General features: G+C 34.8%; 2 protein-coding genes across 2 annotated transcripts; both read right to left on the bottom strand.

Annotated features, from left to right (window-relative positions):
- Positions 1-3,256: 3,256 nt before the first annotated feature.
- On the bottom strand, positions 3,257-7,039 carry LOC117222244 (protein mesh). The gene is made up of 5 exons (XM_033473852.2): positions 6,756-7,039; positions 6,071-6,312; positions 4,766-4,953; positions 4,368-4,683; positions 3,257-3,674 (listed from the first exon to the last, which is right to left on the bottom strand). The coding sequence occupies exons 1-5, from the start codon at positions 6,940-6,942 to the stop codon at positions 3,522-3,524; spliced, it is 1,086 nt and encodes a 361-aa protein (XP_033329743.2). The 5' UTR covers positions 6,943-7,039; the 3' UTR covers positions 3,257-3,521.
- A 10,737-nt stretch (positions 7,040-17,776) lies between these two features.
- Positions 17,777-19,815, bottom strand: LOC117222232 (uncharacterized). Its single transcript, XM_033473839.2, has 2 exons — positions 19,706-19,815; positions 17,777-18,762 (listed from the first exon to the last, which is right to left on the bottom strand). Exons 1-2 carry the CDS (start codon positions 19,763-19,765, stop codon positions 18,283-18,285), a joined length of 540 nt encoding a protein of 179 aa, XP_033329730.2. The 5' UTR covers positions 19,766-19,815; the 3' UTR covers positions 17,777-18,282.
- Positions 19,816-23,892: the final 4,077 nt, after the last annotated feature.

Raw genomic sequence — 23,892 nt, 5'->3', positions numbered from 1 at the left:
AAAAGTATCTTTTCCATAATATTTTTCGTTCGCTTTTATTTCCCCATTTTGTTGTATGTACTACTGTATTTTCAATATTTGCTATTATTTTGTTATATCTCTGATGGGTGAACAAACGAGTAAATGGATATAAAAATTTATAACATATGTTTTGTTCCATTAGGCTTACAATATAATACAATATAATATAATATGTACATCATATTCGATTTAGCTCATCGATTTTTGAGAACGATGATTTCTATTATTTTAGTTACAAGATGTCAGGTCTTTATTCCACCCACTAGAGATGTATTTGTTACTAATGTTCATAGAAGATAGAAGCATTTATTTCAGATTATGTTTCCCGAGATCCCGCGGTTTCTCGAGGGTGATCAGGGTTAGGTCATGCTTAAGTATATTCAATCCAGCTCATGATTTTCTGAGAACAATGATTTGTATTATCCTAGTTACAAGACGTACACTTTTTTTCCGCCTATTAGAAATATATTTATTATTAATGTTCTTATAGATAATGTTCTTAGAAGACAGCACAATCAATCGATTACTATTAGTACTATCTAGAAACAATTATTATCTTCGATCAGAACAATTATTGCGTAACCGGAAACATTACATAAATTCTGATATAGGTAAAAAGGCTTGTTTTCACTGTTTGTGTGAAGCAGTAAACGATACTGCGTAGTAAATTAAAAAATTATCGAAAATTATTATGTATATTGTTACTATGTATTCATACTGAAACATATTTCATAAATTATCGCTCAAATCGCTAATTAATTATCGCTCTTTATTAGCCTTCTACTGCAAAATCACAAAATCTCAGTGACTACATTTGGCCATTAAAAATTTTATTAGGCGCAATTACTAGGAGATCCAAAATATTATCACGAATACTTTTATGAATTATTGTAATATAAATTTTTTTTGCATTAGGTATTTTAAAAGTATTGCTTACCATCTTAACTCTTAGTGATTAACTTGAATTGAAGATTATTTAATTGCAGATAAGAATTAGATCTATGTAAAACGAACTAATAAACAACTATTTAAATAAACGTAAGCATCGCTAGTGGTACAATCGTCAAAATTGTTCATTTTCTGAGAATATTCCAGTTAAAAAATTTTAGTCCTCGCTAGAATCAATTGGTTATTTTGTAAGATACGGATTTTTGTATACGTACTGTTGAAATTGTTTATAGTTGTTTATAGTTGAAATTGTTTTAAATGCTTATTCATTTTTTCAAAAATGTATTAAAACTATAATCATAAAATAAAATAAATTTATAAAGTTACGGTGCTTAACAGCTGATCTTGAAAACAGTATCTTCGACTTAGGAGAAAATGTGCGATTTTACTGAAAATCGGAAAAATGATTTAGTTGATAGCCAAGATAAGATAAAGAACTCAGTAATGATAGACAGGTGTTTACCATGTAATTCAATTATAATTAATGGATTACACGTTGTAATTTAAAACTGTAACTATCTTTGCTGCTTCAAATAATTTGACAAAATGTTTTAGCTTTATAAGATATTGTGATAAAATATTCCAATGAAATAAGTAACTTCTAAAATTGTTTGACACGTAATCAGAGAATCTAAGACCTTTTTTGGTTTATTCACGTTTCGTGAGCACGACACGTAGCACATTTAATGTAACGTGGCAATTAAGAGGGCTACTACCGAAATAAATGATATTCACGAAAGCATTAAGCTGTCATCGTAATGTCAGTGTCAATGCTATTTACCCATATCACGTCTTATCTTCCTTCTTAACACTCCAGATTAATTTTCAGTGAAGCGGCAACGTTACGGCATACCTGTTTCTGTTTTAAATCTGTATGATGTCAGCTATGTGAATGTAAGAAATTGTCTTGACAACATTCGTAAAACCGTTCTCTCATATCACTCGGAGCAAGCATCGAGCTCCTTTAATAAACATTAATTGTAAGATCGATTCGTCATTAAATGTGATTGTAGCTTTCGCTTACGATTCAAGGCAAATGGACGGAAAAGGATAATGGCGCTGACTACATGAGATGCATTTGCATCAGACGTAATGAGATCGTTTTGTCAAATTCATATGTGTAACATTCTCTTGCCTAAGAAATTAATAACTTTGCGCAAAATGTCACGTTGGAATTTGCGAAACGTACGTGTGCAGATAATTTAATTAAAGCATCTCTATGTGTGTGTGTGTGTGTGCGAAGAGTTACCTCAAAATAATATTAAAATATTTCTGTTTTTATTTAATATATTTATATAAATGGAGACTTTATTACATTTATAGTAAAATAGATCAATAAAGTAATGCTAATGTTAAATAAAAATTGAAGAAATCCTTTCTTTTTCTTCTGGTATATCGTGGCATCCACTGCTATTGTTATTTCATGTCATTGTTCCATTATATTTTTTTCATTATTTTTGTGTCTTTCATGTATTCAAGTAATGTATACAGGGTGTCCCATAATTATGTTAACACCCGGAAAAGGGTAATGCCTGAGATTATTTGAAGTAACTTTTTTCTTAGCAAAAATGCAATCCGCGGCTTTGTTTACGAGTTATCAACGAAAAACGCTGACCAATGAAAGGCGAGTTCTCGAATAATGAGCGCTCGAAGTCCAGTTCCGTTCATTGGTTCGCTCGCCACGAGCCAGCTGATTTCGCCTCTCATTGGTTGGTGTTTTTCGTTAATAACTCTTAAACAAAACCGCGATTGTATTTTTGTTAAAGAAAAAGTTACTTCAAATGACCTCAGGAATCAGGGGTGTTAACATAATTATGAGACACCCTGTATATCTTGATTGAATCAAAGTTGTCCTCCAGTAGAAGTTCCAGTTTGTATTTTCGTCGCTGATGAATGTATCTTGGGCAGTCCAAAATTAGATTCCGTTTGTAATTGGTGTATTGCAGTCTTCACGCATCGGTATAGATATGAGTATAATTTCTGTGGCGATCTAGAATGTCTTCAGTTAAGTTGCAGAAAATTTGTGAGTTTGTGTCGTTCTTGCTATGTATAGTTATGGTGATATATTACCATGCTGGTAATTGTGGATTGTCTTTGTAAAATAGTGGAGATGAATTTAGTGTCTAATTTCTGTTCCAGTTTATATATTCTGTAATGAAAGGGTTTAGGTAGCCATTGATGTTGGCCATAATTTGAGATGAAACGATTTGGGAAGGTATTGATGTAGTTAAATTAAAAAATAAGTTCTTAACATAATTGAAATTATTGTGAACAAAATTTTAATTCCTTTTTAATATTGTTTATTTTCTAATAATTCGTGTTAACTATAATTACACAATTTTAAATAGATAAGAGACAACAGAATTTGTAAATATTACAATGATTGTTTTGTTAACAGTGCGAAGAAATTTATACGCTTTTTAAACATTTAAATATGCAGCGGGGGTCGTCCGTTAAATTTGAGTTTGGTATAAAAGATGTTTACGGACGAAACTTGACATTTACATTTAAGGTGTTAATTGTTCATTAGAAATCTGACCATTACTGATATCTTAGTTCTGAATAATCTTGCCATCAATCTTGAATAGGTGACGTCCAGGGAAGCCATTTGCCCAGCCGCTGCGTGTTAGATCGCAAATCCTTGGCTCTTGGGAGTAGGGTTTGTATTCGTAGCTTTGGGTGCCGTTGCCGGCATTGAAGCCGACCTAAAATAAATCGATACAAGATCACAATCCCGAGGAGTCGGGGTGATTACATAGCCAACGCCATGAGATACTGATCATTAGTCCCTTATAAATCTATTTTATAGATTTCAAAATTGATCTTTGCAGCGAATCTAACTTAACATTTTAGCAGACCTATTATTTATAAGCTTTGCAATGACTGTGCTATGTAAACTGTAATCTCAAGGATGACTTATACAGGATGTCCCAAAATTATGGTACTTACGAGAAATGAGGGATTTCTGAGGTAATTTGAAGTATCTTTTTCGTTAGCGAAAATGCTATCCACGACTTCGTTTACGAGTTATTAATGAAAAACACTGACCAATGAGAGGCGAGATTAGCTAGTGCTAGGCGGCCGAGCCAACGAGCGGTCGAAGCCCAGTTCCGCCCATTAGCTCGACCACCTACACGAGCTCGGCTCTCATTGGACAATGTTTTTCGTTAATAACTCGTAAACGAAGCCGCGGATTACATTTTTGCTAAGGAAAAAGTTACTTCAAATGACCTCAGGAATCCCTCATTTCCCGAAAGTACCATAATTTTGGGACATTCTGAATCGGATGACTAATGAGACTACTATCTCTATCGAACAATTCATTCGAAAATCTTAGATTATTTATCTTTGATTCGCAATAGACTGTTAAACAATCACTGATAGGCACAATGACTTACAAAAGCCGAAATGCCGCCTAATCCGAGAACAACATCGCCACCAGCCTCGGTATGACTGGTCCACTGAATGTCCAAGTAGTTGAAGATCGCATAAGTTGACACTTCGTCGGTAGCAAGAACCATTTGGAAGGTGTTTGTTTTGTAAAGAGAAATATCGATTCCACCAGCGAATGATATGTTCTTCCAAGTGATTACGGCAGCGTGTTTTGGTTCGAAAGATTCGGAATCAGCGATGCCCTCACGGATGTCCCACGTCAAACGTTCTCGCATTTCCACACCGAATTGGTCATTCCTCGATTGCAGATCTCGTTCGAGCCTAAACTGATTCAGTTACTATATTCACGTTCAAATTCATGTTGTTACTTCATTGATCATGAAGTCCCTGAAATCCCACGTACCTGAAGTAGATACCTGGCATTCGTTTGTCTATATCGTTACTTCGTACTTCGCCTATACGACATTTGCTGTAGAATATTCCTATGAAACTGGGATCGTTCCTCTTCGGCCAGCCTGGTACTGGGAACTTCAGTGGATAAGTGCAGTGCTCTGGAGGATCGCTGAATTCTAAGTAACCATTCATAGATACCTAGAAGCATCGAGCAATTTTTCAAGAATTCCGGATGATTAGAAAATGAATCTAATTATTGCACGGTTTTGCTCAGGCGTAGTTTTCAATATTTTCGAAACCACTTATTATTGCATTCAATTGTGCGGCTATCAGTTCATCGTAGTCCAGTAATTCATTCAATTTATTAGCCAAAGATAACAACTTAACACTTCATTGGACTATTTCGGAATTTTGTATTACAGTAATTTCTCCCAGAAATGCCAGATTTCGGATTGCTGTGAATTTCCCTGTGCTAGTCTACGCCTATGTAATTTATTGCTACGTCGATGCTGAAAGTCGACGGAGTGGATCATGTGTCCTTCGGATTGCCTTCAAATTGTGTCACGTGGCTCCGAATTGACTTCGAATCGTGTCACGTGGCCTCCGAATTGCCTTCGAATCATGGCAAAAAATTAGAAATAAGAAAGTTAAATCATCGTTTTTGTTCTAGTATTACTATGTATTCATATTAATGTACACCGGGATGCTGGCCACCACAGATTTGACCGACTGCCCCGAGTTCCTATAAAAACGAGCCGCGAGTCCCGAAGAATCCTGACTTAGTATCCTCAGATCTTCCGGTTTCAATTCCGATTTCCGAACATTCGTAGGAGAAATTACTATATCAGTTTACTTATCATGTTTCTATTTATCATTACCTGCATGATAAGATATTTTTCGATGCTTCAATATTTCCACAATTCAAAATGAAACTTTATGATGGTAACGAATATTGAAAATACCGACGTGCACATACGCATTCAATTTAGCAGCACCTACATAAGGATAATTTATTTCCATCATTTCCATTATGCGTTTTTGTAGCAAGAACGGATTCAAAAATCGTCATGGTAAAATATTTTCTAAGTAAATTGTTTGAAAGTATCTTCGATCGTATAAGACACAGCTAGCATGATTTAACACTTACTGCAGCCACGAGTTAACTCGTCTCTCATTTGTCTAAAAATGCGCTGAACGATTTTGGATACATCAACTAGATGGTCAAGAAGTTAAATAGCGGATTCATATGATCTAACAGAATGGTATTTTCGAATTCGGGAATTCGGATGAAGCTTCGTATTGATCACCGACGTACTCTGGTGTAATTGTACGTGGATCCAAAGAACGGCATCTCAAAGTTGAGATTCTTGTGTATCTGAGGCATTGACGATTTGATCTCTTTCAGATAATCGCCTAAATCGTTGTCTCCACCTTTGTCGGAGTACCAATACATGAACTCCGACCGGATGTCCTTTAATCGCTGTTCAGTTATGGCATAGTTCTGAACCGAGTCGGACGAACTAGGTGCGTACCTTTCCGCCTCTGGTGAATCCGAATCTGCGGAAATTGGATATTCATCATCGATTTTGTCCCCTATCCAGGAGACGACAATTCGGGGCTACAAAAGCTCATGGACTCCAGCGTGTATCGAACATTAAGCATCGCGTTCTAGGATCGATGGTCGTAAATAAAAGACAACAAGGATGTACAGTAAACTCTCCGTAATTTTCCTTCAGTTTGTAAACAAAAATGGAAAATTTGGGAAGAGGAGATACGTTTGTTCGAGCCTTCTGCCTAGTTTTTAGGATTGTTGACGATCGGCAGCTACAAAAATGAGCCGTGAGGCTCGAATAATCGTATCTTCTATTTCCAAATCGTCCATTTTTGTTTACAAGCTGAAGGAAAATTAGGGAGAATTTACTGTACTAAGTACTTATTACGAAAGCGTTAACGTCGGATATTCATGAAAATAACGCGTCCATTGAAATTGAAAAACTCACCTTCGTTCAGGTCCTCCATATCCATATTTGCGGTTTCCCATGTCTGCTCTTCATGTGTCAATTCGTACGCGTCTTCGACAGATTGGTCCTCGCATTGAGCGGATATTCCACTCGCCAGCAACAATAAAAGACACCCGAGAACGTTCAATCTTACGAAACCGAAAAGACGTTTGCGCTCTTTCAGCATTTTGAATAACTCCAGGATGGATGTACAGAAATGTCTAGTATTGTTACTGTGTCAGAAGTGTCTAGATTTATTCAGGTGATCCAAAGACACTGAGCCTCGCCTCAGGCAGCGAATCCTGATATCGGCGCTGATATCAGTTATATTACGATAAGGCGCGTTTTTCACTTTACTACAAGTGGACAAGCTAACGTGGAAATTGAAACGGATGAAATCGACGAATGGATAGTTGCTTATTTTTCTAAAGAACGCGAATCGATGCCGTTCAGACAGTTGTAGGTGCTCGAATTGGCACGATACGTTGTTCTGATTTCTGTTATCGATACCCATTATCCTTCCCGAAAGATCCTACTCACGGTCTAATGACGATTTATGGTTTCGTTATAATTAATTTAAAAAATTAAATAAGAAAGGGCAGTATCTTTGTAAATGTCCTCGGCGATGGTGCTCTATGAATCATCCCACGGGACCTAATCAATTTAGATCACGGTCCAGCTTATTCTGTTGAACCTAATTTAATATCGATGCTTATACTTACCTGTATATTGCGGATTTGATGCACTTATGATAAAAATGTGTGAAGTAAAGAAAAATGTTATCATATCATTTTACACTCTTTAAAATTGACGAACGAAAAAAACATTCCAGGCATTTTCTGATTTTTGTTTTTTTTTGTTTTTGCAATCGACCCAGAAAAGTTTTCTTTGCCAGAAAGACACCCGCAGTTTTCTACTTATGTTTCTTTTATCGTTCCGTGTGCAATAGAGACGATTTGTTGTTTTGTTGCAACTGGCAATGCAAATTCAACGAGGCAGGATACAGTGATTTTGTGAAAAACCTCGATGATGGAGCTCTGCTGCGCGACGTAATCATTTTGAAGAAAACTTAAAAAACTTCTGAAACGTAGTGTTATTTACAAAAGGTATGCGTTTTGCGTGATTGCGTTCAGGGCACAGAGCCTGGGAAACTTGGGAGTGAGTACTCAGTTCGGAAGATAACTGGGTCAGAATACGCAACCAGTATGTGTATTAAAGATTCCTTCTCTCTCCTCTCCTCTCTCTCTCTCTCTCTCTCTCTCTTCCGCATCTATTTTACCCTCTCTTTGTCTCTCTCCCCCTCGTGCCCTTCTTGTTCTTCCTCTCGTTTCATAGCCGTCGATCTATCACTCACGTTTCAGGCATGTGTACACATAGCGTTGCTGCTTTCCAGTATCTCAGCCGGACTGGCAGCGAGATTTACTTTCTGGAGACAAATGAGCCACACATTTGGATTGTTATCGATCAATGCGCCGATAACCAATCCTTTTCGCGTCTCCTCCCTGAGAACGAGCGGTCGGCGAAGAGAAAGTTCCAAAGAACAATGAACGGTATCGTGCGTGAAATTAAGCGGAATTCAATTAATTCGTGCAAACTCGGCGAACCGTCCATCGCGAAAAGTTATTGCGATTGTTCATCGATTCTGTTATGCAGCTGTTCGTTCGTGTCGATCTTCGGTTAACACTGCGAGCGCCGGAAGTCATTTTTCTCAAGAATTAATTGTTATTAATGTCTATTAAGTTTAATCGAATCTTCGACGTGCAAGAACGTTACAAAATATTGTATTAAATCTAGACTTTTCTACTCCTATGTTATTAAACAAGTTGTTCTAATTTGACGCCTCTTGGTGCCTAATTTGATGTCACTGGTGTGGATTTGTGTATAAAATAAATGAAATCTCGTAAAAGGTTTCTTAAAAAGAGTTTCGGACTAAACTCGAATCTCGAATCGAAATCTAAATTTTCAATTTAAATTGCATTATATCTTAATTAGAAATATTATCTACGAAGGGATACATTTTTTGTAACGTAATAAGAAATATGCTAGACGATATACTTTGTCCGGAGAATCGAGTTTATGACCAGGACATGACGGAACTTTTATTCTTTTGCATACCTCGCCGCATGATTCACAGCAAGCGAGTCTAGCCTGTGTATCCTGCATCGCTATATCCTGTTATAGCCATTGTTCGATGTCCTGTTAGCGGTTGGCCAGTTACCCGATCGTTTGGTCACAATTTTAGCCTTCGTGAACCGTATTGTGTTATGTCCGCGTCTTGTGATTACGGTTTCTGGGAAGAAATTTGAGAAACTTGTAACCGTAATCAACATGACATGTAATATTATTGATCCAACGAAACCGAAAATATTTTTAACATCTTAATATTTCAATCCCTATTGCCCCCTTCAATTATGCCAAATATCGAAATTGTTCAATTTATGTGTCCTGCGATAGAATTTGTGTAATTAGTACAATTGATACGGTTACTTATCATCTTGAAACTTGATTATTGTTTTCCCGTGAAACATTTCCTATCATCAATAACGGGTCAGATATTTCAGATGTTCGAGAAAGGTGGAACAATCTGTATGTAAAATACAAAATATAAACATTTGTTAGCAATAATAATACTTAAGGTGATAAGAATTTACTAATGCAAAATATCACAAGGCGGCGTATCAGAAACGCGGTGAACAATTATTTTTAAACATTATATGAAATATTTTCTGAATAAATTTTATCCGACGCTAACAATGAAAGCAACAGCCTCTGCATAGCTTGCACACCACTCACAGTTCATCAGATCATTTTTTGTTCAATTTGTTTAGCTTGAATTTATTCAAGCGTTTTCTATATATCGCGGAATCAGTCAATGTTTCCCAGTTTCTTTGTGGTATAGTTCAAACATTACCATCGATAATATTTAAATTTTATAATATACGACTACGTCGATTTAAATTTAGATCGACTAGACGTTCCATCCAAGTAATAATGGGCCGGACATTTCTATTCTCCCACGCAGTCAGCTTCGACACAAGCGTATGTATTACGACCGCTCCGTGTTTGTCTTTCTCCGAGTCTGTTTCTCGATCAGCTACCAAAGCTACCAAAGCTTGTTATAGAAATTTCTTTTTCGTTTTATTATCAACAGCACAAAGTGATTTACAGTGTAAAGAGATTTTTTTACGTTGTCGCAGAATCTGGAACGCTACCGAAGTGAAACTACGTTAGAAAGTTAGAAGTCAGGATATCAATAACTTTAATATCTTGAAATCTCTTTCGAATTGTATGGTTTTAATATTTATCATAAGCTCCTTGGCTGAAAATTTCACGCATTTTCTGTTTTAGATAACGTCAAAGTTGTTTCTCCATTCTTGAGTTGCAAGTTCGTGTACTTGTTTCAAATACAAGATTAAATATAATTGGTGGAACGAAAATATCGAACAAAAATGAGAGGACATTAATCAAAAATATGTTACAGAATTACCATTTCTTTCTTTTACACATGCGCGCGAGGTACAATTTTACTACAATATTTTTCCTTTATCTATTTGTAAATATAATTTTTAACAATCAACGACGATGCTTTCGAAGAACCTGCAATACAAACAGCTAATAATTATAACTGACTCCTAAATGATTGCATTTATAATTTATTATGTATAACCTGTACTTAAAACTGTATTGTTGCATTACAGATTGTGTAAAAAAATTGTGTCATTTATATAATATTTATTAGAACAATATATATTAATTAATAGGCTGTTGAAATAGAACAACTTTAGAAACATTTTTTACGCTATCTAATATAGAAAGCTAATTCTTTCAATTTCTAAAAAGAAACTAACGACTCAAAATGTTTCTTCTGCCTTGAAAGAGTGTCCAAACACTATGTGAGTCACTGCCGTTGATAATCGCAAGGAATAGCTGATTTAAAGATACAAATGTAAAAAGTCTCGAGCAGAGAGAAAGGTAATCGTCGAAATAGAATCAACTCAAGGTTTGCAGATACGTATTCGAAATATTCAGCATAAAGAAGATCAAATTGGACCAACGTATGATTAAGAATTTTAAAGTGAATCGATTTAGAAGCGAAAAACATGAATCCGATAACTTGGGAGCCAAAGAATTTACAACAAGTGACATAGTTCTAGACCTTAATAAAATATAACCACGATTCGAAAGACCACAGTCAAAAAGTGTGCTGAACCTTCATATAGAAGGATTCGTCGATCTAACCCCCGGATACATGATTTAACTGAAATCCTAGAACCCTGACCTAAGTTCCAGGACCTTGGCATCTAACCCGTGTCCTTCCTTATAAGAGTGGCCTGACTGAACTCTAACGTGTATGTTGCTAGTCTAAAATTCTGTAACTATATTTTGATCCTTTATTAACTTCTTTCAAGTTTTCCAAATTTACATCGCCGGAAATCAATTTTCTGCTCTCTGCACTAAAATTAATTCGAGGTCGTCAGGTTGTGTACTGTATTCGTCTTCGCTTATTAATAAGTTATCTACCAACAGTCTTCTGATAGTTCTTTTACAATCAAGGAATTGAACATTTCTTAGAACATTGTTCAAACGTGACAATAATTTTAGCGATAATCCAAGAAATTATTCAAATCTGTATAATACAACAATTTCTTTTGATTGATGTTCGAATAGTTCGAGCTACTGATGACCTAGCTGATCATCGAGCTGCTCTTAGTCATAACTCACAAAGTCATTGAAGATCCTATTTACAGGCTTCCGACAAATAAAGTGCTAAAATTATTTACAATTCATGTTTCTTATAATTCATGCAGAAGAATTTGATTTTACCCGAAGTTTCGCAATCTAGTCATACCGCACATACCTTTGCCAGGAGTGAAACTTAACAGTGTTAATCATTAATTGTCAAATAATGGTAAAAATTCGGTAACTGCTCTAATTAATTTTATATGGTATAATAATTTTCAAATTATTTTATCATTTTAGATACTTCGATAAGAATGTTCGAACGTAAGCTTTGTTGACAACGGGTACACTATACCGACACTACGTAGACGAATACGTAAGAATGTCTAAAGGAGATCGGTGAACACAAAAGGAATTGCACTGGGAAAAGTGATTCTTCGATCGACGATTTATCGGCATCTCCGCTCTGGCTTTCGTTGCAATTAATCCCGGCTGCCTTTTACGGTATTAATACTCGTTTGATGTAATTCGCCGAGCAGCTCATTGTACGTACGTATGCAGAAAGTGAGAGGACATATGCTTCTCGTAATAAGCTGCCCGACATTACTTTCACAACGGGAGCAAGGTCTTTTTTTCGCGTGGATGCGTCGTTTGTCTACTTTCATAGTTTCGGCGGCCAGAGGCTCAAGATCGCAGAAACTAAACACTCGAAATTTGAACGGCGTCCATTTGTGACGAAAATGAAACTGATTACTCTTAGGATAACTTATAATTGTATTTATTCAACTTCTTAATATATTTTTCAATGTATACTTGTTTCAGATACTTTATACATGACAATATTTACATTATGGATCCAAATGGACCCGATCATCGCCGTCCAAGTGTTAATCTATTCAATCCAACGCTAATTGTGTAACATCGGATTTTAACTTACCAAGCCGATAATGACACACATTATAATAAAAAAAGGCGGAAAGTCCAAATAAATCAGTCTTGTCATTCTTATGAAACAACAAACGTTAGTCACTTTCAAAGCTCGATAGGTTCAGCGTTAATAAGATAGTACAGGCGCGAGAAGCATGTACAGCTTGTCGAAAAAGTACCCTTTAAAAGGAAATAACTTTTTTTGAGAGTGCACCAATCGACTTGAGTTAATTCAACAACTTGAAAATATAACGCAAAAACAAATTCTTGAGAAAGTTATAGTTGATAAGAATTGCGAAAACAATAATAAACATTGATTTTGTAAAGACGTCTAGAAATTGTTTGCATCAATTCCATGAAACAGAAGCCAAGTAGAAATTTGTTTCTTCTTTCAATGATTTTGATCAATTTGCCAAATAATATTCTTGAAATCTAAGAATCCATTTCTACTTTATATTTCGTCTACTCATTCTGACCGAAATTCATTTCGAATAATAACTTAGTATTACAGATAGTATTAGTAATACATATTAGTAATACAGATAAGTATTTCAAATTAATACTAAATAACTATAAATTATTCCTTATAAGTACTCGGCAAGTAGTGTATTTCCATTAAGATTACGTTCCTCAGTTGGCTAATTGAAACAATTTAAATTGGTTATTTCTACCACTTCTATAATATCTCATTTAAATTATATTAAGCACTCTTAGCAAAAATGAAGTATACAGGATACTCGATTCTCGCTAATAAATTAAATTATAGGTCAAATCGAACTCAATATGATAATGGTAATGTGGCTTAGAATTTCGCGAGTATGCGACAGAAAAATACATTGGACGATTGGTGGACGATGTATTGTTCGTTTATTGCAAGTGGTCTGCAATGAATCCTAAATTCGTGTTTCAGACGGAAGCAGTGACGGCATCTAACTACGGTATTGAGAACTAGTATAATTTCATAAAAGTTCTCTCAGAGTCGAAGTACAAAAATAAATCTAACTTGTATCGCGTTTTTCTATCACAGATTTTTCAATTCCGCACGCAAAGTTAATAATGACAGTACACGAACGTAGACCGATTAGTAAAAATCGAGTATTCTATATGCTGTATTTTAACTACGAGTTCATATAATTTAGTAGCAATTAATACATTCATTTCATTATACGATAAAAACTGATATATAATATGTTTATGGTATCTAATTATTCTATGAATATACGATTTAACAATTTCATGAACTTAAACATTCTTAACATTACTATCATTCGAATGATGTCGATATAAATTCTATATAGCTAGTAAGCTCATACGTATCGTTCAAGAACGCAGTCACAGACTCAAGATCCCTGGCACAATGGTCAGTTTCCAAAAAAAAGCGGGAAAGAACATGTAACAACTAAAATTATATATTTAAGCCGTACCTTTACATTTTGTATTACTGGTACATATGTATATTTAGGTCTTTGTTGAAATAGGATAATGAAAAGAATATACAGTGTTTTAATTGTATAATAAATGATGTTATTATGCTGCTGTCATTGATAATTAATTTATAGGAATTTAATTGCGTTTCTTATATATAATTATATATAATCCTATATACATATAGTTCCTTCTTTTTACATTAATACTCGATACTGTTGCTTCATCGTTGCAAAAGAGCGTCGCCCTAATGCGCCACAAGTAGTTATAGTAAATTCTTCCCAATTGTAAACAAAAATGGACAATTTGGGAAGAGGAGATACGAATATTCGAGCCTCGCGACTTATTTTTATAGTTGCCGATTGTTAACAACTATAAAAACAATGTGCAAGGATCGAATAATCGTATCTCCTCTCCCCAGATTGTCCATTTTTGTTTACGAGCTTAACCCCCTTTGGAGTCTATCGGGATATATGTGTTCCACTTATGTATTTCGTATGCCTATTGGAAGAGATGAATCCCGTTTTTCCACAATACACGAATATACCAATCTTAGAATGCATATCACGCACATATTTGTTTGCATGTAACCACATAACCTCTCAGTTTGGTGGTGAAGTCGGGCCAACACTAATAAAATCAACATTTCTTGCTATTAGCACCTACATGTATGTAAAACTTGACTTCAAATATAACGCAAATTAACGAAAAATAAGGGTTAAGGACAATCGGAAAGAATTTACTGTACTACGGTACGCATCTAAAGAGAAGCGAGACGCTGCGACGGGAATCAGGAGGCGTAGCCCCCTTGGCATCGATGTTACGTGCAGTCTTGTTCTCAGCCCTGATGTACGATATAACGATGTCTGTCAGTATTGAAAGATGTTATTACAAAATAAAAGATACATAAGAACAATTATTAAATTGAAAATGTGTACTGTCATTCGCCAAGACCTAAAAAGAATACTAGCACTCTAATGTTCATAAACTTATTATTGTTGCAAATATACCCATCTACGAGAAAAAATGTATAAAATTATTGCTATATATGTACCATCACTAATTATACACAAAATTAGTAGAAATGATAGCTCAACTGTACATCAAAATGATTATACTATGTCGTATTTCTGTAGTTCATGTTATGAACTACTATAAAAACACTATTATTGCTTCCAAATAATATTCAAGCACTCATAGTAGAAATGAAATGTACAGGATATTCGATTCTTGCTAACGTGCCCATTTTTCGTGTACTATCGGTAATGCTGATCGCGACACGAAACGGTAAGGGAGCTGTAGAGCCCTCCAAAGCTGAGACAGAAAAACCCATAAGATGCAATATCTGTACGGATCCTAAGTCTGCGACACAGTGTAATATCGAGTCGATAAGACAGTCAGACCCTGCATAGTATAAAAGATTATTCATATACCCCATCTGTGATACTTCGATTCGATTCAACAATGTACATACTTCCGTTCACAGAAGTGGGTAGACCAGAAATACAAAAACTACTGTGTCTAGCTTAAATTTCGAAGCTCTACGTTTGAGATTGAGAAATTGATTTTATACTTGGATTCTAAATGGACCAGAGCCAAATGTCAATATTTATCACAATTTCTACTTGTTAGCGACATTGTTGAACAGTTCTCTCGGCTACTTTACCAAATAATTTATTATTGAAAATTACTAATACAACTCGAGATGCCAATTAACTTTTAAAGCTCGAATGTTTCCATGAATTATTGCTTAGAACTTTGATTTATAAATTGATTGTGTTTCCAACCCATCACTACCAACCATTCCCATCACTATTTTACCATAAATTTTGTATAAAAAAATAACAAATAAGGCTCGAAACACCGAACAATCCTTAAAAGATAAATGCTTCAAAAGTTTCACATCCATTGCTGCTCACACATTCGTTTCGGGTTCCAATATTATTTTAGTGAATATTTTCTGAATTAACCGTTGTCCATGAGAGGGGAACTCTGGAATCAGTTGCAAAATATCGAATCTATGAAGCAGTCAGACTGCTGGTGACACGAAAGTCGATATGATGTTATACCTATTCTTGAACCTGGTCCGTGCTCTCATATAAAAGATAGTTAAACAACAACATCGACAGCACACGGATCTGTAAGATGCTTTAAATACCGCAGGTGAACGAATAAGAGCGGGTCTTGAGAATATTCCAGTGAACCGCCAAGATAGAAACGATGAAATATTTTCAAATTTTCGTCTAGTCTGACACATAGCTATATTTAAAGCTCCGTTTCCTCGCATGTCTCTGATACGTTCCAACTCCAGGCCATCATCAGATGAAGCTGAAATTATTCAAGAAGCTGCTGGAACGGCTAGATCTTAAGAAAATTGCAAACTTTTAGCTATTTTATTGATCTACTGAAACATCTTAAATCTCACGGACTTTGCAATCCTCCGGAATCTTCTGAACACCAGCAGTATTCATATACATCTCAAAATGTAGAGCAGCCGAGTAATGGTTGATACCGACTTCGGTATCAACATTGTACAGGGTATCCTAAAATTATGATAGTTCCCGGAAATGAGGGGTTTCTGAGGTCATTTGAAGTAACTTTTTCCTGAGCGAAAATGCAATCCACGGCTTCGTTTACGAGTTATTAAAGAAAAACAGCGACCAATGAGAGTCGAGATCAGCTGGCGCGAGACGGTCGAGCCAACGAGCGGTCGAAGCCGCCCATTGGCTCGACCACCTAGCCGAGCTCGGCTTTCATTCGTCAGTGTTTTTTGTTAATAACTCGTAAACGAAGCTGCGGATTACATTTCTGCTGCGGAAAAGGTTACTTCAAATGACCTCGGGGGCCCCTCATTTCCCGGAAGTACCATATTTTTGGGGCACCCTGTATACTCTACACCTCCATTACTAATTGTACACAGGAAATTTTATAGAATAATATTTGTATTTGAAAGTACAAATTACAGCTTTACATGAATTGAAGACTAAATTCTAGGAAAAAAAATAAAATTAAATCAGTTGAATATAAGAAAAAATTATTTCAATTGGAAGCTCGTACAAAATTTAATTCACGCTAAAAAACATGACCAGTAAATCAACGATCCTTATTACATAAAAATCCAGCAGTTGCCGAATACTATGTTCAGTATTGAAGCCAAGACTTCTTCTTACCCACTTTTTTCTTAAAAAATGAGATTTGTTTGCACTCACAGCATTGCCAGATGTTGTAGTTAATCAATGTATCAAGTATCAATAATAGTCATAAAATGTTAACTATGTTGGAGAAAGTAATCGATCCTTATACTATCAATCATCGTATACGTGGAGTCTTTTCGTTCATAAAAGTCGAGAAACAGAGTGTCACACGAACGGCAAATCCGATTAGTGTGCGAATTTAAATAAGACCTTTAAGATTGGTAAAATCTTACGTATTAAATTGTTTTTGTGATTTATAAATTCGATTATTTATATATTATAATCTACTAAAGACACAAATTTCGCATATTTTGAAGACAAATCTTTTGATTATAATAATTTGGTCACCCTTTGTACATAAATTATAATTTACACTAATGTATAAAAACGCCTTATATCAAATTGACTCATGCAAAGAATTTCGTTCATTTTTTTTTGTCTCAATATTTAATTTAAATTAGAAATACTTTAATCGGATGCAACGATCAAGAACGCAGGGTCAAATACATTCGCAAATAAGCATGAAACATTGACGAATTGGCCAAACAGACTTAATTAGTAACTATATAATCATTTATTTCTAACAGTGCACACTTAAAAAATTAAAATCTGTTTTGAACTAAAAATATATCTTATTTTAGTAATAAATAATGTTTCTAATGTCCTAGACAAAGGCTAACTTATGTTTAATATTTGAAACTAGTATTAATGTCCACAAAAGATGAACACTTCCTTTCGTAGTAGTTGTTGTCAGCAAACATGACAGATCAGTGGATTTCATTTTTTCAAGATATGTGACGGATACAATAACTTTATATTTTTAGAAGCATAATATATATTAAAACAATTACATGATAGTCGTGTTAGTTCAAAACTATTTTTAGCCTTAAGGAAAATCTTTTTGTTAGGTGTACATCATACATCAGTTATGCACTTTGGCTTGATTATAATAAAGCAATTTCTACAAGATCACCCTATTAAGAAACTAGTTTAGTCTTATCTTAACAATTGTGTTTGGATTGTCGTATTGTAATTAAAACAAATAAAAGTATATAGGTAATGCAAGAAAAGATAACATTTCGATAGACATTTTAACATATCTTTCAAAAGCTATATACTTTTATTTGTTTCAATTTCAATACGACAATTCAAAAATTTGTTAAGATAAGACTAAACTAGTTTCCTAATTAGGTGATTTGGTAGGAATTGCACAACGACAGATCCATTGGCACAGAATAGACATTGGCATTGGCGTAGATATTGATGGTTAACTTGTTGTCTTAGGCCTTAGGCGCATCCAACTATGATGAATTTGGCGCATTCGTCGATGGTTGATTTGGCGCATTCGTCGATGGTTGATTTGGCGCATTCGTCGGTAGTGGATTTGGCGCATTCATCGGTGGTGGATTTGGGGCATTCATTGGTGGTGGATTTGGCGCATTCATCGATGATGGATTTGGCGCATTCATCGATGATGGATTTGGCGGATTCATCGGTGGTGGATTTGGGGCATTCATCGGTGGTGGATTTGGCGCATTCATCGGTGGTGGATTTGGCGCGTTCATCGGTGGTGGATTTGGCGCATTCATCGGTGGTGGATTTGGCGCAGGTGGTTCATTAGGCTTCCAGAGGTCAGCACAGTTTATACAACAACCAATGTTCTGGAGGAACAGTAACCTACTAAGATGACTGCAGTAGGTATCGCAAAATTGTTTCCGCAAAGGTTGCAACAAGATCCCACCGAATCTTGCTGACCGCAAAGATGATTCTGTTTCAACATACTATAACAGAATACAGGTATGTATGTGAATTAGAATTCCTACAAAATGCAGTCTGGATACTATTTAAAAATAATTTGAACATCGCCGCCGTAAAATGTTACTACACGTTTCGTTAAATCACGATTCATTTCTACACGTTTTTAATTAACATCAATGGCTTGAATATACTGTATGACGAGTGATAATACAACTTATTCTGCGAAATGTGACTGTTTTGTTAGAGATTGAAAACGCTTCAATTCTACTAAATTATGAAACAATATTACTTGTGCACTTGTACATTTAAGTCTGAATAAGAATTTATTTTACTAACAAAAATCGCTCAATTTGTCGTTATAGTGAAAGGAATTAATACGTTTGATAATTTGTGTTTAACTTTGAGCAGGCTTCAGTGAAATATACTTATGACTAGACTGTGGATTTTTACGGAGATATGTTCTGGATTAATTGTAGGAGATAGGGGTTAAACAAAAATGTACATCTTCTCTTAACAACATCAAGAAATCGAGAATAATACAGTTTTGTATTTTTTATTTTTTATGCTACCCTCAATTTATAAGATTTATTTTAAAATATTCGATTAAGGTTGGTCGATTAAAGACGTCTCGCTCTCCTTGAACAAACATGTTGAAATATATATAATGTTCTGAAAATATGTATCGTTGTATTTGATAAAATAGACAAAATTATTCTACATGAGAAGCACTTATATGTATACCTTTCACGATTAATGCAGAAAAAATTGTTAAAATTGAAAAGACACTTTTTACAAAATTGTAACTACTTAAAATAGAACTTTATATCGAAGCATCGAAATCGGCAAGAAACGCTTACCGTTTATCGAAACGGAATATAGAAGTTAAGTTGAAAAGTGTTATTGGAGCATTTTTGGTAGATATTTCTGACACTGAAGTAAAATAATAAAACTTTGGACAAATCTAACCTGTGACCAGACAGTACCGATCAATACCAGTACAGTAATCCATCTGGTGAAATACGACATGATGAACTCGCTCACAGAAAACTTACTGACACAAACAGTACGTCCAGGGAATTTCTCTCCCAGCTTATATACAAACATCCGAGACCATGAACAATTAAAAAATTCAAACACCGACTATTCGCTATTTTTTATACTTTGAGTCCTTCGGACGTCAGCACGCGTATTCATTGTGCTGCATTGTATTGGGAAACAATATATGCAAACCCATTGGTAGTGTGCTAATGCTGTGCTCAAATATAAAATAGCCAACGCGACAAGAAAACAATTTTAAGCTAATGAACAATCTCGTTAAGATTTTGTTCAATAATTATCAAACGTGAATACTAAAAGTTTCAATCTTCAGAAGACCATTTGCATATTTTTGTTAGATACTGTATTCTGTTTATATTCTGAAATGTATTATCTCAAAATGCGACATTATACAGGATGCCTGTTTTATCTACTGTATATAAGGCTAAAGTGAAAAAAACGTGACTAAAAATTATGAAAAGAAATGGCTTAAATGGCAACCCGTTGAATTCGCCTTAAAACTCACTATCATACCATATAGACAAAAATATAGCATTCCTTTTGAAAAAATTCAACTGGTTTGGAAATCATCCTCATCGTGTAACAGATAAAGACTTAATACGTACCCCACATGATGCAATCCACAATACCAAACAACCTACGTTGAAACATTTTTTTCACAACATTACTCTATTAAAAGATGCTTCACAGTTTTGGAAATCAAACAAACATCCTGTATATGAAACATAATTTATTGTTTTAAAATGTAATACAAAAATCAGCGACATATTATTTTAGGATCTTTCGCATAATTATTCGCGGGTTAAGAAACATGTTCGTGAAATGTAGTTCGCACAGTATGAAATACATTTCAGATTGGCATGGAAAATAATTTTCCGTGAATGTTTGATGCAACCGATATAATCTTGTATTTATGACTTTCTGACCCGCGCGTTCAACGACCTCAGGAGTTCTACGGTTTATTATCGTATTACGGTAACGAGATTCGATTTAGGTCAATGAATATTTTGTTGAATCACAAATAACATACATTTTCGTTGCAGAAAATTATGTTGACTCGATACGCTCTAAACTAAACATGTTTTTCTATATTTAATCTTGACTGTATGAATATTGGAACTATCTGCTGCGCATGATCGACTGCTACCAATCATACTAAATTTTATTCGGTTTTAACAATTTTAATGTTAAAATGTTTAATGTTAGCACTTTCGGCTAATTCATCAGCATTTTCGTTACCATGAATAACAGATATGTATTATAGTTACTGCATTACCTACACATTAGTGTAAGTTTAATATTGTAAATGTAATGTGCGTAATAAAGACTGCAGAATAACCTCTCCTTAAAGTTTACAGTTGCATAAATAAAAAGAAACTTTTTTGATGCAATATATTAACGTATATAATATTAACGTATTACTTAAATACGATACATTATTTTTTTTATATTTATGGCGGGAACTGTTTATCGATGAATCGAATAATGTTAGTATTATACAAAGATTTCTATTGTTCCTTAGAACAATATATGCATGCTTATTGTGTAAATTATTGGAAAATAATTGTATATTTCGTAAGAAATTGAAGATATGAAAGAAAATGTTTCCATGACAGCTGTATTTGCATAAAGCGATAATATAATTCTTCTATGAGCAAATGAAAATAAACATAAACAAACGAATACAAATCTTTTCAGAATTTTAATTACTCGATCATTTTCATGAGTGATTATGTTTCGATAGCTACCCCCACCCTTGAACGTGAGTAGTGTATAAAATATCATAGTTGCACGAAATTTCAGAATGTGTGCAACTATAATAATTTCCTATCTTTTCTTCTCTGTTTCGAAACTTCTGTCCCATAAAAACTCCATTAGTAAGTCTATCGCATCGATTGCCTTTAGCCTTCGTGCAAATTAGATTTCCGAACGTGACCGATGAATAGAGAGAAAAATTATGCCAACGTTGAATATCCTGCGCGTCATAAGGTTTAGCCTCGAGTACGATTAGTATTTATTGCGTTTATGTCCGTACAGCTCGAATCTCTGTGGTCACGTTGTTAATTATCATATCAAAAGCACGAGCAACGCTCTATTTTCCATGCGGTGCCTAATTATATGCAACCTGGTTTGCATCTGTGCATAGCTCTGGATAGCCAACCATTGTCTTACATAATTGAATTGTGTAAAGAAAATGTACGTTATCAGGTTGTTCGAATGGTTGAACGACGCATAGTACAATACTTCGTATTACGTATTATTATCCATTCGACTGTATTTCCATTAAATTACACCCGAAATTCGGTAATTTTTTACACCGGTGAACAATAAACGAACATACTTCTATCGAAGAGTACAAGTAATAAGGATTTTTAACATTGATGTTAAAAACGAATCAAACGTCACAGATATTCTTTTAAATGGTATTTTATTCTTTAACAATTAGAATTAGAAACGACAATGTTGATTCTACTTTTGTTATTAGCTTATAAGACATTTTTTAAAACACACGAGCAAACTAATAACACAGAATATACTATTGTTTAAGAAACACATGCAAGTACGTTTATATATTACAGATACATTTAACCCCTTAAGCATTACTATACTAGCGTGTTGTTATACGTCATTACCGTGAGAGATAATATTATAGATTTGACACCGTTATATATATATTTCAAAGTACGGTCATAATCTATATACATAATATTAACCGCTTAAGTGATTAATTTATGATCATTGCATTGATCATACCATTTAAAAGCGTAACTTCCGCTCTATCATTCAGTGCCTCGTTTAGGCTCTTTCATGAGTCATGTTCTAAGTGTTTCATGTTTATTTTTATTTTTACAATCCTGGCACATTGTGTGCCAAAATGCCAAAATGTACCCACTTTGTTTGATGAAATATAACAAACAGCAGCGACGACTACATACAAGATAATTTCTGCCCAAGATTGAAAACTGACAAAGCTAAGATTCGGAAACGCATATAGGCCATCAATTATGTTCGAGTTGCGCCTATGACCTTTCACGCAGGACTGCTTAATGTTACGTCAATGGTCTGCATTATACGAGAGAGCTGACTGGTTGGAAGGCGATAGACACCACGTGATCGCGCTACCAATGACGCCAGGGAATACCAACGGGTCGATAACAATGAGACCGACAACGAAGCCTCGGGAATAGTATTCTGTTTGCGTTGGTCCAACGCCCTGCACTTGTGTTTCTTTCACTTCCCAATCATTCTATTACAATTATTTTCCTCCTTGTCCAATTATGTCGCATTCTTCTTTCTGGTCTTGGAACACAATGCCAGGCGAACCGTCTCGTGTAACTCTTCTTGGATCGACAAGGTACTCTGTACGCTCCATACGAATGTAATTGTAATTATCACTTCTTTAACCAGTTAGCTGCGGCGCCTCCTTTTCAGAACGAGCACCTATATGTGTCGCGAGAATCGAGCGATGACGAGTATAGTCGTCGAACACAGAGTAAGTGTCGCTGTTAAAATATCGGATCAAAAATACGGTTTTATTTTATAAAATTAACAATTTTATTACTAATATTTACTTATTCGTTTAACATTGGCATATACTATATAAATAATAAACGAAAAACGCGGGACAAATCAAATAATTATAAAAGTTAAAAATTCAAATTGCTGCTATGGAGTGGTACATATTCAGCAATGTAAGGAACGATGCATAATAACACTTTACGCGTCGAACACTAATATTTAATCTTATTTTTATAATAATGTAATCATCTTCGTGTTGCATTGGCCTAAAAATATTTTAAACATCTTGTAATTTGAGAATGTGTTTCTGTTATTACTAACATTACAATTTAAATAGCCAATGGTCACTACTTTTTACGCGCGACGAGTATATTCGTCATGACATAAAATACTCAGTGCTCCGTGACGAGTATAATCGTCAAACACAGCTAACTAGTTAAACATGCGTCCATGACGATTAGTTCCGCAGTATGAAATCAGTGGACTGCGGCTCTTTATATACATTTCCATTCTCATTTGCAATTGCGTGAAAGCTAAAATGCAGGAAAATCAAAACTTGTCTTTTGTGGTAGAAATCC

The sequence above is a fragment of the Megalopta genalis genome, chromosome 6 (genome assembly GCF_051020955.1).
Source record: "Megalopta genalis isolate 19385.01 chromosome 6, iyMegGena1_principal, whole genome shotgun sequence".
Taxonomy (NCBI): Eukaryota; Metazoa; Arthropoda; class Insecta; order Hymenoptera; family Halictidae; genus Megalopta; species Megalopta genalis.
This window is presented reverse-complemented; position numbering and strand designations above follow the sequence as displayed.